At 31.7% G+C, this 15,986-nt stretch overlaps 2 protein-coding genes across 4 annotated transcripts in view; one reads left to right on the forward strand and one right to left on the reverse strand.

Annotated features, from left to right (window-relative positions):
- Positions 1 to 15,457, forward strand: part of LOC127715098 (uncharacterized) — a 30,861-nt gene extending 15,404 nt beyond the window's left edge. The window contains exons 1-2 of one of the 2 annotated variants that reach the window (XM_052221141.1): positions 5,262 to 5,420; positions 7,804 to 15,457. In XM_052221141.1, the coding sequence (XP_052077101.1) occupies positions 5,330 to 5,420; positions 7,804 to 8,636 (924 nt within the window). In that variant the 5' untranslated portion in view covers positions 5,262 to 5,329 and the 3' untranslated portion in view covers positions 8,637 to 15,457. Of the gene's footprint in view, positions 1 to 5,261; positions 5,421 to 7,803 lie in introns of those variants that run through there. The other variant, XM_052221140.1, reaches the window with a different exon arrangement.
- Positions 1 to 15,986, reverse strand: part of LOC127715096 (protein phosphatase methylesterase 1-like) — a 162,064-nt gene that overhangs the window by 42,946 nt on the left and 103,132 nt on the right. The gene's annotated exons all lie outside the window — the stretch shown is intronic.

Here is a 15,986-nt window from a genome sequence, read left to right on the forward strand (position 1 = left end):
TTTCCAAGGGGGGAGAATAGTAAGTTTATGTCGCTTCTTTTGATTAATAGTGATCTGATGTATGAATGTGTATTGCCATGTTTTATGAACATGTAGTATGAATGACTTTTCTAATGCAAATTTTATAGAATAAATAATCAAAACAACAACTTATACATCTTTATTAACAACATATACAGTAAAAAAAAAGTGAACTCATGATACACACAGAAACGTAGACAAAAGAAATGAGATGTGCCTTTTCCTATCATAAAAAAGTGCCCTGCCCTTCACTGGCACCCTGCCCCTTTCTATTTCTAGCTGGAGCACTTCAAGTGATGAATATCTCATCTGACTTTTGTCTTAGAAGAAGCAATTAGTTTTGAAGGTACAGGTTAAGTGTTGTTATTACTAATTTCCAGATGTAGTATAACTGTAAGAAGATGTTTTGTGGTAATGGATTTGGAATGAAATATTAATTGCAAATAATTTTCTAGAACATGTTGTCAGCTGGCTTCTTATATTTTTTATTATTTTGTTGCAGTTTTTAATCTTGACATTTTTTTTGTAAGTTCTATAGATGAGAGCTTCATATTGGTATTATCATTTAGTGCTTTATATTTGGTTGCATGTGTAAGCATATGCTTTTGTTAGTTGGAATATTTATATTTTCATTTCTGATGGCAACAAGTTCATGTATTACATATAGCCAGGATTATTAGTAAGCGATAGTTGTTTTGTTTGTTTATGTTTATTGTCATGATAGATATGGACTATATAACTTGCTGTTTGGTGTGAACTAAGGCTTCATGTTGAAGACCGTACAATGGTTTACTTTTACAAATTGTAACTTGGATGGAGAGTTGTCTTTGGTACTGATATGACATTCTGTTATATCTATCGACAAGATTGAGAACACATTTTTTTGTAATAAAACATATTTAATTCTATGATATTATATTCAACAATTTATCGGTAATTTGTGCATTTTTCCTTTGATGTGTACTCTCTGATAATGTCAGTATCAGTTGACTGGTCGTGATATATAAATTATTGGTTCAGTTGGCAATTGACATGCTCAGGTGCGCTGTGTCAGGATCTTCTTTCCCCTTTCATTCACAAAATCATGCATGATTGTTTTTTTTGCAGAATCGCAAGAGTGTTTTGGTGAATGAAACACTTCTCATATTGTTTGAAAGTTTCAGTAAGGTTAGTTTTGCCTTTTTGACAGATTGTGTGAAAATTCGAACAGAATATGAATAAAAAACCCAATAAACTTTTAAAAAATGCACTATTATTAATAGCTGAGTTTTTATTCATACATCATGTACATAGTCTGGTGCTGTTCCAAGTAGTCTTCTTTTTCTGTTTTCTTGAGAAGTATTTGTTTTACCTGTTCAGTCACTTTAAAGTGTTACAATTAATATTTAGATGCAACACAGAATAGTGACCAAAAAGGTTCTGCTATCATATGAAAGGAGCTAGAAAAAAAAAATGAAATGTACACATTTTCAACATTTTTGTGGGACCATCAAGATGTGGTTTCATTGTCAATATATAGACAGATATTCATAGACCAAATAACAAATAAGCAACAAATTCAAAAGTAGATGTAGGATGAATTATAGAAAGAAGGGGTACCCGGGGGCCCGAAACTTGACACGGTTTGGTTTGGAACAAGTTTTATGTCTGCATTAACATTGAATGTAGATTTTAAAAGGGGGACCCAGATCGCCTTTCCCTAAATCCTTTTCTGAAATTAAAGGTAACCGCATATTTCTGGGTGCGGTTGAAAAATAAATAAACATGACTTTGAAAAAGCAAGAATATTAAGCTAAAAGAAATAGACCAAATTTGGATGACATCTATTAAAATGTTTAAAATAATTATGAAGTTGACAAGAAATGAACTTGTTCAGATAATATAGTCAGCCTACAGACTTGTTGCTTCCTGAAATGTCTGCTTACACAGTGCTTTCCTAAAATGATTTGTAACGTGATAGTTTTCATGATGAATGCTGAGCAAACATAGATTATGCCGTTGGTTTTCTCGTTTGAATTGTTTTACATTGTTATTTCGGGGCCTTTTATAGCTGACTATGCAGTATTGGCTTTGCTCATTGTTGAAGGCCATAAGGTGACCTATAGTTGTTTATTTCTGTGTCATATTGGTCTTTTTTGGAGAGTTGTCTCATTGGCAATCATGCCACATCTTCTTTTTTTATATTATAATGACAAGATAAATGTTATGTTATCCACCCAACTATGTAAAATATATAACTTCTCGTTGAACTTCTAAAACAACAATAAATCTGCTGATTCATATCGTATCATTCAATGCTGTCAGATGCTATGTGAAAAATAAAGAAATTTACCTTAATATATGCTTCCTTTATATTCGGCATATTTATTCAGTTATGCCCAAAGCAGAACTTATGAAAGGCATGCAATAATTTATTTTCAATAGATGCATTTGAAAAATTTATTTTCGGCACTAGTAAAGCGACGTCTATGTTCATGATGTCATGTGATCATCTTTATATATAAGAGTATTTCATTAGAGTTGATTTATTGAAGATTGCTTTGAATCCTACTTATTGCTATTTGTCTGCAATTACAAATGTACTGGCCATCACAAAGGTTCATGTAAAATTTTGACGTCATAATACAAAATATCTGACGGAAAAGTGATTGTTGTATGATGTCAATGGTTGAAGCGGGACAGATTTTCAGGTCAGCTGGGACAGAATTCCATAAAGCGATTAGGTGTATGGTTATTATATATGGGTACTATGTTCAGGAGGATGAATTCTAATATATATACGTAAAATACCTGTTCGGTTTTGGATTAACATCCTGGATCTGGATTTCCTTATCAACCACCATCATTGTTAACGCATCCAAGTCATAAACTAGAGCCTTTACATAGTCAGTTCGATCTGCCAATATCACATATTACAAATACAGCCGATAGATTAAACTCAGCACCATTGTATATTGATGATTATACATATAGTATCAGCTCCTTCAGATTTGAAAATGTTAGCAAAATAGCAGCACCATCTGAAAATGGGAAACCTTTATTATCATGAGCATGGGAATCAAAGCAAATAGTAATTATCATCACAACGAAATATACTTATTGTAAGACCTGATTACATTGTAATGTGAACAAATTAGAATTGGATTTATATCTATATCAAATGCAGTTCTCAGTGCTGTTGATATATCAATTAACAATGACTGCTGAGCGCCACTGTGTACAGTGGCAGATCCAGAACTTTTCATAAAGGGGGGGGGGGCTATATAATTAACCAAGGGGAGGGGCGGCCCCCAGCCCCTCCCCCCACCACCTTTTGGATCCGCCTGGGGTGTACAACGACTCCAAAGAATAAATCATCATGTACGAGTACATTAAACTGTCTACCCCACATGCAAACATCATTTGGGACCTCGCTGTGTTGCAAGTATCTTGGGTTAACAAACTATGTAAGTGCACTGAAACCCTTGCCCATAACTAAACCGTGATGCTTGGTGTTTGCTTCCTTGCACACACGCAACCATATTACTCACCTTGTTTGTTTTCTTTCTTCTAATCAGCTGTTTATCGGCAATTGTCTGTTTTGTTTACATCAGAAATCAATGAAGCGGTAAATGCGCGGGGAAACGAAATCTTCGTATCAATACGGTAAATTCCGTGATTTTAATATTTTCCAATCAATATGTTCAAGCAATGAAAAATATGAGGATAATATTTTTAATCATAGAGCACACGTTTTGTGTATTTACTATTTAAAATTATAGTTTATGAAGAAATATAGCAAAATATGTTTCAATACGCACTATAAAGTGAAGATTAGATGTATTATTGTTTTGTTTTTGAAAGAACATTAATAATCCATAAATACACACCTTTGTACCAAAATTGCAACAAAATTTCAAGATAACATAAATTTCATCATCACAGAATGATATGATTTGCTCAAATTGACAGGGCTTCGTGAACTAAATTTGGCTTAAATTATGATAGCAATTGAACACTTCATTATAGTTTCTACCGATGACCTACTATCATGATTTTTATCCGACCCCACTTACGGACGCGTTGACAAATAATGCATACAACTCAATAATAGCCAATCAGACGTTAAGATATCCTTCACTTCCCCCAGAAGCAGCCCGGAAGCAGCTGAGATGCAGCCATTTAATGTTATTTATAACCAATGAGATACCGTTAACAGATTAACCACATTCCAGACGTCCAGCCTCTGACTAATCAGACCGTATCACCATGGTGATACGGTAAAAATGTAGAGCTCGTTGATTGAAACATTTTATACATTTAATGTATGCAGCAATCTCTTATTGTTTTCTTAATATGTAAGCATGAAATTGCAGCGTAATTTTTTTTGCACTCGATGACCTTTGACCTTGAGTGCAAATGAAAGGTCACATGAGCTAAAGATTATTAATGAAGGTCCCAAGTCTCTAGGACTTCTGGTTCTCGAAATATAATTTTTCAAAAATTGTCTCAAATGATTCAAGAGAAATAACTCTGATAACAACATATTTGTTTATGTCTATTAACATTGCCATCTATTCTTGTACATGTTGCCATTTTCAGATCGATTCTAACTCTAATACTTTAAAAAAAAAATGCAAATAAAATAAATTGCTTCAAGGGGAAATAACTCTCAAATAGGGAGATTAAATCCTACGCAGCCTACATCTGGATCTACCTGTTATCCTAATAAGATCAGGATATCTTCAAAAACAAAGAGGGGGGGGGGGGGGGGGGATGTCGAAAAAAAAACAATAAAGGGAGATAACTTCCAAATTTAGTCTTGATAACTCTAATGTAAACGGGGGGAAGGCATGTAAAAGAAAATGTTGGAAGAAAAATTAAAACAAAAAAAACATTAGAAAAACAATAAGGTCTTTGGAAAGAACTTAATCATTCAGTTAACGCACCCCTCTAAAAATAACCAAAGTTAACTCACTTGTAGATCAAAGAAAAAATAACAATTCATGTTACAATTATGTATAAAACGTCATTAGGAAGTTTTCAAATCTTTATAAACCAGTGCCTCATATTATAGTAGGTGATTATTTTATTTCAATTTCATGACACAGACATAAATAACTGGACTTGGATATTAACTATTATTTTAATGTCACTGCACTCAAATCACACTAACAACAATGAACAACCTTTTACTGAATCAATTAGCTAAATAGTTTTACAAATTGATCAGTTTGCTTAGGTGAATACATACTGCAACTGGGTAAAACTTTTAAAGCAATTGGTATATTAATAGGCAAAAACCTTCTGGATAGAGACAATAAGATAAATGATGGATTGCAGAAACATTAAATTCTGTGCATTCAAATTTTTTTCATTTCATATTAAGAGAATATGCCATTGCAAAAAACTTCAGATGTGTATGTATTTTAAGGAATTATATTGGGAAAATAATTACCAATGATATTGTGCCTTTCCCAAGTCAGGAGCCTGTAGTTCAGTGGTTGTAGTTGATTCATGTCTGTCATGTTTGTTTTTCGTAAATTATTTTGTTATAAATCAGGCCGTTAGTTATCTTGTTTCATATTTTTTTCATTTCGGGGACCTTGATAACCGACTATACGTTGTGAGTTTTTTTCATTGTTTAAGGTCGTACAGTTGCCTATAATTGTTTACATCCCCTCATTTGAACTCTGGTGGTTAGCTGTTTCATTGGCAATAATTTTTATACCACATTTCCTTATTTTTCAATTAATGGTGATAACCTACACTTTCATATGCAAAATCATAAAATAAATAAACTTTTTCAGAATTGATTTGATATATAAAGACATAAAGGGTGTAATATTAAATATACAAATAAGAAGATATAGTGTGATTGTCAATGAGATAAATATCCACTAGAGTTTAAATGAGGAAGATATAAACATTTATAGGTCACCATACGACCTTCAACATTTTCTTATTTTTGGTAGACGAAGGTACTTAAATCTATAAAAAAAATCTTTGTCTCTATAACTCACTTTTACGAGTTACAATAACATTTCACTTTTGTTCAAAACACAAAGATACATATGGAATCTCCGGATTACTTCGGTATGAAATATTCTCGACATCCCGAAGAGGTAGCGAGCAATTTGGGAAAATGTTTTTTTTTCTGTATCTAGTAGTGTTTCTAAATATTAGTTATAACGGGACAATCCAGTTTTACAGAGATAACACTTTCATGGGAATATGTTCGGTTTAATTGTGAAAAATAGAAAGACCAATTATAATGACTTAAAACATGCTTCATTCATCACAAGACATAAGTGTTATTTTAGACATACAACTGTTGAATTAAATAAAATTGAGAGTGGAAATGGGAAATATGTCAAAGAGACAACAACCCGACCAAAGAGCAGAAAACAGCCGAAGGCCACCAATGAGTCCTCAACACAGCGAGAAAATCCCGCACCCGGAGGCGTGCTTCAGCTGGCCCCTAAACAAAAATGTGTACTGGTTCAGTGATAATGGACGTCATACTAAACTCCAAAACATATAAATGAACTAAAATTAAAAATTATACAAGACTAACAAAGGACAGAGGCTCCTGACTTTGAACAGGCGCCAAAATGCGGCGGGGTTAAACATGTTTTGTGAGATGTCAACTCTCCCCCCATACCTCTAGCCAATGTAGAATAAACAACGAACAAACAGCAATACGCACAGTAAAACTCAGTTCAAAAGAAGTCCGAGTCCGATGTCAGAATAGGTAACAAAAGAAATTAAGCAAATTGAAAATGATACATAAATTAACAAAGGACTGCTAGCAGTTACTGACATGTCAGCTCCAGACCTCAATTAAACTGATTCAATTATTATGTCTTCATCATAATAAAATGCATGTTTATCATGTAAAACATTGAATTTGTGTACTTTTGATATCTTAAATCATCATTTGTTATTTATAGTTGCTGTCACCAAAATATTTTGTTGATGTATTAAAACCTAGCAGTCAAACTTTAAATATTACTTAAATAATTTAAACAAAATATCCAGAAAACCCTCGGTGAGATAAGCAGCTTTGGGTATTTGTGCAAACACTTTCTAGGAAAACGAGGACCTAATTACAAAATGCTTGCGTCATCAAATATTTGTGATAACACATTTTTTTTCCTTAGTAGAAGAAATTAATGTTGTTTTGTTTGTTGTTGTTGTTCAATAAATTTGAGCGCCCTTGGCTTCAAAGTGGCTTCCATTTTTATTTGTGGAGAGAGCCTGTGTTCCTTGAGTGAATTATTGATCTTCAGCGGCAGGAATCGGCAATCCTTATCAATTAAGATTGAACACATCTCATTACGTGCAGAGTTTAACACAAAATTAAAGAGTTGACGGGACACTTAGACAAATCGACGACCAAATCCCCTTTTATAAAAAAATGAAGAAACTAACGTTATATTTACATAATACTAATACAAATACGAATAAGTCATTAAACCATTATTATAGGTTCATAAAGGACATGTTTAATACATATAATGAATATGAAGTAACTTCAGTATATGTCTGTGCGGTAAACAAGTTGTCATATAAATTTCGAAGATGTGTATTAAACATTTTGATATAAGCTTGTGTAAACCGTAAGAAAATCTCACTTAACAAACTTTTATATAAAAAAAATTGAAGTACATGTCAAAATATGATATGCATAAGCTTAGTTTTGAAACTGTTTCTTTGACTTATGTCACAGCCGATAAAGTTCAGTGCATAACAATTAATTCATAGATCTTCTATGATATCAGTATTTTATCTACTTCACAGATAATAAGCAATTAAGAAAACACGGAGATCAATATAAAATAGGCCAAAATACCTTTTGCCTTCATCAACAGCTCAAGCTGGAGTCACTTTTCAACGGAAGATTAATATCAGATATAAAGATGCTGGATGATGGTAGACTGGTGTTTTGCGTTCCCGACCAGTCAAAAGTACTCGTCTGTAACAAAGATGGATCGAATACAGACACTATACAAATTCGGGGTGCACCATGTTGTTTAACACCAGTAAACAGTTCTACAGTAGCTGTAGTAGTGGTTAAACCTTTTAGAAGCAGCTTTGTTGAACTGTATGACATTAATATCAAAAGAATACTCAAATGGATACAAGTACCTGGGATGAAGAGTGCGTGTGGTATTTCAGCTATGCACACTAAGTTGATAGTAGGGGGTTTGCGTTCACTATTAATTGTTGATCTACATGGTAAAGAAACAATACAAAAGATTAAAATACGCTGTACACCCGAAGCAATTCATGCCTCTGATAACAAAATCTTCTTCAGAAACCACCACACCGGTTTCATATCCAACGAAAGGAAGAAATTAAAGTGGTACAGTCTTTCTGGAAAGAAAGTACTGGGCAAGATCCTATCATCAGATCCATACTCTATCACTTCTCTACGAGATGGTAGCTTGTATGTGCTCTGTATAGATGGCTCCATACGTCATGTATCACCCGATCTAAAACATGAGAAAACCGTCAATGCATACAACATAGAGGCATTGAAAGGCGGTGATATTGTCAGCTATAACGCAAAGCAAAATACGATGGTTTTACGTAACAAGAAGATTCTGAACATCTTTCAAGAACAACAGTAAGACTCATCATATTTTTATATGAATATTATTGTTGAGAATTAATTACTTTTATATCCTCACATTTATTGTTTTTTTATTTCGTTAGTAAGGAAAGCAGTTGGTTAAGTAAATGGTAAAATTTAGGATAAAGCAAGAAATTACAAGGAATTTTAGACCAACATATATATTTACCTTGTGTTTGAGATCTGATTAGAGATTGAAACATTATTGAAAGCATTTTTGAAGTTTAAATACATTACAAAAAATATTTGTCTTACTTTCGGAGTTGAAAAAAAGAACCATTTTGGGAGATTTTTCTATATTGATTTGTCAGGCATCGACAATAAAACATTTGATATAATATGATTCCATTAATATTTTCTCACCAAACAAATTCCAGCTTAAGTAATTAAATCAAAAGACTTGCAAAATATATTTTCATATTGGACACTATGCCTTCTAATATGTTTAGAAAGCATGACTATACGAAGCCTAGTATTAATCCTGAACCATTATGACTAAGGTTGTCTAATATTCTTATCCTTAGGAATAAAAAAGCTACTTAATCCTTCTGTGATATATAGATGTTTTGATTGGCCAATACTCATTGTAAATTAAATCTTTCAGTTTGACGTTTTATTGTGATACGAGGATCTGTCGCCATCTTGGATAGGTTTAGATTTTTAATGTAATAAGCATATTCTAAGACAGGAATAGAATGTACTTGCAGTGCTTTTTATTTAAAAGAGGAAAATTATATTAGTTTTTCTTTATGTTATAATTGATTTTACAATACAGAATATTTTTGATTGATTTTATCATAAAATGTACGGATAACTTTTCAATTTGTTTCACATCTTATAACAAAATTATGTCATTTAGTTTTCTTTCTATTTACAAAATAACCTGTTTGCCTTGTCAAAACATTACAAAATGTGTCAAGTTTTCACAACCTGTAGTTTCAAAACAAGCCTAGTGATTTATCATCTTTATTATACCTTTGAAAAAACTCACTAAGACTACATTCTAGTATGCATAGAATATGTCAGACTAACCTAAATAGTTTATATATTGTATATTGTTTTAAATACTTGAGAAAGCAGATTATGATAACATTTCTTCTTTCAAAATACTATTTTCATCATAGATGAAGTTATACCATAATTTAACATGTAACTTATATAGTTTTATTTAACTTTTTGATTAATTCACTGGAAAAGTTTTTACTCCTTATCGTAACTACTTCATTTCACCAATTGTGAACAATAATTTTGCTCGGAATTTTAGGGTAAAATAGTTCAAAAGTGTTGAAATTAATGATCATATTAAAGTGTTGAAACTAATGTTTGTATCAAATTTGAAACTAATGCTTATATTAAAGTGTCGAAACTAATGCTAATATTAAAACTAATGTTTATATAAAATAAGGGGTAATGTTTTTCAATAAATAGCCATAACTTCGGCCTTTATAGTCAAACACAGAATGTATTTTAATGTAATGAAAATGAAATGGATGCCTTTATGACAATCAAAACCTCCGTAAATACTGAAATAAAACGGTTTGAAAGGTCATTTTGTATCTTTAATGCATGTAGTTATTTATTGACACCATTTTGTTATTTCTTTTTGAACTATGGGAAATTAAGTTGGAATGCAATTTAGCGTATAAGTAAAATTGAACTAATACAAGAATCTCATAAGCAATCGAAACCAGTTCACTGACCTATCATAAAAATTGCTTAGATAGTACATATTGTGTTGCTAGCATCTGTAAGAAATAATATTTTTGTAATTAAAAGGTGGATGCATAAAGTAGTGATATTCACCTACCACATATGTACAGGGAAGTTTTGTTCATTATGTTACATATCATTCACATGGTTGCAGTTTCAATATTTTCGGTGTGTATCATGTATAGGCAAGTTAACAACATATATATTTTAACTTCTTTTCTGCTTTTATATTCAAAACTCCATTGCTTGATTGTGTGGTTTGCATTGTCGTTGCAAAATATACAGGTTTCAATATCATTAATAAGCTAAATCTTGAACATAAAGTTTAAATGCTAAATTATATATGTTATATGTTGGTTCTAGGGAAATTGTTACTTTTAATTTTGCTTGCATAGTTTTAATTCTTGTTGCAAATCAGCCAAAACTATATTTATCTATTGTGACATATTGTCATTTACCAGTTTGCATTTTGTGTTAAGTAATGTTCACTTTCGGGACATTTTATAGCCGACTATACGGTATGGGATTTTCTCATTGTTGAAGGACGTATATTTGTCTATAATTGTTCACATTTACTTCATTTGACTGCAGATGTATGTCGCATTGGCTATCATTCCACATAGCCTTCTTTTTATACTTACTTCTATCCTCTCCAACTTTGGGGGAGGGCCTGTCTTGTTGTATAAAAAGTTGACCTTAGATGGATTATGATATTGTTTAAGGTTCTTGTTGGTGATATTGACGGTTTTTTTTTCGTGGATTTCCAATTTTCGTTCATTTCGAGGATACAGGTGAAACACGATTTTAAATGTTCAACGAATTAAATAAAGGATTGTAAGCAGACTTGGAGAAACCACGAAATCAAATATCCACGAAAATATAAGTTTGCCTCAATCCACAAAAATTGGTTCCTACGAAAATAAATTAATTCAATGTATAGCTATTCAACTGTTTTGATTATTTCAAATATTCGACTTCGTGCGTTCCTGATTAAGGTAAATCAAATAAAGCGCTTCGGACGCTTGAAATTTATAAAGTGTTGTTTTCTTTTTGTTTTAAATATTCTTGATGATTTGTGTATATGTATCGACTGTGTATTTTTTTCATGCATTCATACGTTTCGTTAAAAAAAGTACCTTACTTTTGTACCAATGTCCGTGTCTTTGTGTTCTTCACTGCTAACAAAAAGAGCATTTTTTCCATTAAATATGTATCATGTACTAACAGTATATAGTCGAACCTCGTTGTGTCAAACTCGGTTGTGTCGAAAAATCGGATGAGTCGAAGTAATTTCTCGGTCCCGGTAAAATTCCCATTTGATCAATGCATAATTACCTCTGATGAGTCAAACTCGGTTGATTCGAATACTCGGTTGAGTCGAGTAAATTTTATAGTCCCGTCGATGTATAATTGATGTAAATTGACCCCGATGTCTCGAAGTTCGAAAGTAAGAATTTTCAAAAGATACAGGCCTAATGGTTTAATTAATATGAAGGACCAAAAATATGGAGATTGAATACACAAGCAAAAAGTGTCATATCGAAAAAAGGTACACTGTTAAAAGTATCTAGTTAACACAAATCTCATAAAGTATTTCATGCATTCCAAATTTATGACGACCCACTCGACCTCAGATGATTCGAACCTCGAATAAGTCGAATACGTTGGTCCGGTCCCTTCGACTTTGACATAACGTTATTGGTAACCAAAGAAAATTTGTAATAAAATGGTTGCCTTTAAAACATTTCCTTAAAGAAAGATATGAACGGTTTGAAAAATCAATTTGTATCTTTAATGCAGGTAGCTGTTTATTAACATTTTTTTTCTCCTGGATTATAAACAATTAGGGTGGAATACAATTAAATATTTAAGTATAACTGAACAAATTCAAGAATTCAATACAAAATCAACCCTTGTTGACTGACCTTTTAAAAATTAATTGTATATCATAGTATAATCTGTTGCTAATATCTGTTAGGAGAAATATTTTTTAATGAAAAGGTGGATGCATACATGTAATGTAGTTGTATTTACCTACCACAGGTAAGTTTAATCATTGTTTTAAATATCATTCTCAAAGGCGCAGTTTATTTTTTTAGGTGCGTATCATATATATTCAAGTAAGCATTTTATTTCTATCTTAAAGGAGTGCCAGACTCACTGCATCATTGCATTTAATAGTGCCATTACAACAACTCTTATCTAAGGTCTCCTTTCAATGTGTGCGGGGTGAATTTAAACATGAAATCATAATTTTCCCCGAATTGAACAATGTATATGGATATTGGTTATTTTTAATATTTTTAAAGTTTAGTACATTTGTTATTCTTTATTCGTAATCACTTAATTACTCTAATGTTACGCGGACGATAGGAATTCGATCTATGGTATTAGTGCTGTGGACAGATCAATGCTCTTGTTGAGGAAAGGTGGATCAATTATTTAATAAATACATAAAAAGGTGATGATCTGGTTGAATAACAATTTAGAGTCATTCAACATATAACTACAATCCCGTACCCTTTTCCCGAATGTGACCTACCAAAATTTGACTTATTACCGGGTGCCACATGTGGAGCATGGTCTGCTTACCCTTCCGGAGCACCTGATATCACCTTAGTTTTTGTTGGGGTTCGTGTTGCTCAGTCTTTAGTTTTCTGTGTTGTGTTTTGTGTACCATTGTTTGTCTATTGGTCTTTTTCTTTTTTGGCAATGGCGTTTTCTGTTTATTTTCGACATATATGAGTTTGAATGTCCCTCTGGTATCTTTCGCCCCTCTTTTTGTTCTATAGAAATTGGCTGTAATTTTTATTTTGATTTCCAAGCATATAAGAAATATTGAAAGACACAACCCTTAATGGAAGCTACGTGCCAACATAAGCATATTTTACCTAATCAGTATTTTGTAAAAAAAATTGTAAATGTGTGTCGTCAATGCTTTTAAACTTTGTCTTTGATTTTGATTTTAATCTAAACTATTTTGATTCGCGCGTCACTGATTAATCTTTTGTAGACGAAACGTGTGTCTCCCGTACAAAATTATAAGTCTGTCATTTTTGATGGTTTTTCCAACATTTTGTCAACACTTCTATTTTGGAATTGCAAAATATGTTTTTCTCTAGCTGTTTATGACGTCTTTACGCTAAATAGATATTGAATATGTATGGATTGACATTTTAGTCTAGAAATAAAATTGAGAATGGAAATGGGGAATGTGTCAAAGAGACAAAAACCCGACCAAAGAGCAGAAAACAGCCGAAGGCCACCAATCGGTCTTGAACACAGCGAGAAAATCCCGCACCCGGAGGCGGGCTTCAGCTGACCCCTAAACAAAAATGTGTACTAGTTTAATGAAAATGGAAATCACACTTAACTCCAAAACATATAAATGAACTAAAACTAAAAAACGTACAAGACCAAAGGCCAAAGGCTCCTGACTTGGGATAGGCGCAAAAAAACATGTTTTGTGAGATTTCAACCCTCCCCCTATACCTCTAGCCAATGTAGAATAAACAAACACACAGCAATATGCAAGTAAAACTCAGTTTAAAAGAAGTCCGAGTCCGATGTCAGAATAGGTAACAAAAGAAACTAAGCAAAATCACAATGATACATAAATTAACAAAGAACTACTAGCAGTTACTGACATACCAGCTCCAGACCTCAATTAAACTGATTGAAAGATTATGTCCTCATCATATGAAAATCAAGCACAATCCCTCCAGTTAGGGGTTTAGTATCATACCATCATCAAATATATGAGTAGAACATAACCCGTATCAGGACAACAACTGGTTTTAGAATAAATGTGTTTATTTCTTCTTTTTTTTTTAACATATTATACTTTATTTCATTAAAGCTGTTTATAAATCTTTTAATGAGACAGCTTTCTACCTTAGATACCCTAAATACTATAAATAATAGGCTTAGGGTTTACCTATAGATACTAATACTATTAACATAAGTATTTACAATTCACAATTTTCCGGAAATATAACAGTGTTTTCCGTATATTTCAATTTTACTAATAAATCGTCCTATATAGTACAATACTACTATAACAAACATGCAGTTGGGTTTTAATTTCACAATTTTTGAGTATATAACTAATGGTTTTAACTTTTGCTGTTTAGTGTCACTGAAACATGTGGAATTAAACAGTTATACAAGTTTTAGCTAAGAGGTAAAAGGAGTTTTTTTAAAATACTTTCAATTTGCTTCAGCGTAAAGCTTTTTCTTGTTTCATTGCTTTGTAGTGGTTTACTCTTGACAGAAATTATACTTAAATATATCTAACACATTTACTTCTTTTTCTAGTATGCATTATGTATACTAAATAATACTATTGTTATAAAAAAAATAATTTCATAATAGTTTTCTTTAGTTATTTTATATCCAAATATTAGGTTTTCTAAACTTATAATGTGATATCCAATTTTGAGTTTATTAAGAATTAACCTAACACTTTCCCCCCAAAAAAATTGTTCATAATTCTCTTTAACATTGCATATCTTACATAAAGGAGTATCTACTATTTTCCAAGTTTCTAGTATGTGTTTACAGGGTAGTAACCAATGTCACAATTTCCACCTCAATATTTTCAATTTATTATCTTTTAAGTATCTAAAAATAAACAGTATAATGTGTTTTATTTTCAAATTAATATCTACAACTTGCAAATTATCTTTCCACTTTACAAAACCTATTGGTGTTTCTATGTTAGACTGTAGTAGTATATTATATATTTTTGTTGTTGTTACTTTTTGTAACTCATACTTTTTATGATTTATACTTACTATTTCAAATTTTTTGTAAAAGTAAACTTTTGTTTGCTTTGATTTTTCTTCTTTAAGTAAATTTAACCATTGGTTTGGTAATGCTTTTTTTTTAAATTTTGTATATTCTGCGAATCAATTACAATGATATGATAGTTTGTTTAATATCAAATTTTGAGAAATATCTCCATTATCATCCAGGATATCATTGATATATAGTATACTATTTTTAATCCATTTATTATAGATTAGACATTTGCCATTTAATTTTATGTATTTGTTTCCCCATATTATTTGTTTTCTTATTTCAATAAAAATTATTTGGGATTTTTTCTGTTCTACTGTTTTTCAAATTCACCCAAGTTTTAATCAATTCTAAGTAAAAAGGTATTACCTTGTTTTTTTTAAAATTCTCTATATCTTGTGTTTTATCTATAGATATAAAAATATGTTGTATGAGTGCCAATGAGACAACTCTCCATCCATGTCAAAATTTATAAAAGTAAACCATAAAGGTCAAAGTACGGTCTTCAACACGGATTCTTGGCACACTGAACACCAGATTCCTGACTTAGGACAGGTGCAAACAATTGCAGCGGGTTTAAACGTTTAAATGGTACCAAACCTTCACCCTTATCTGAAACAATAGTGTAACATCACAACATAGAGAGACACACTATAAAATATCAATTGAAATGGCTTAACTCAATCAAAAGACATATTAACACCAGTGAACATACACTGAACAAATAAATATGATCTTTGATACAATGTTAATACAAAATAAATAAACTAAGGGAAGAACAATTAAAGTAACATGTCATACCGCTGTGAAATGTTAAACAATTTAAGAAAAACGATAT

Source organism: Mytilus californianus, unplaced genomic scaffold (assembly GCF_021869535.1).
Source record: "Mytilus californianus isolate M0D057914Y unplaced genomic scaffold, xbMytCali1.0.p SCAF_9, whole genome shotgun sequence".
NCBI lineage: Eukaryota > Metazoa > Mollusca > Bivalvia > Mytilida > Mytilidae > Mytilus > Mytilus californianus.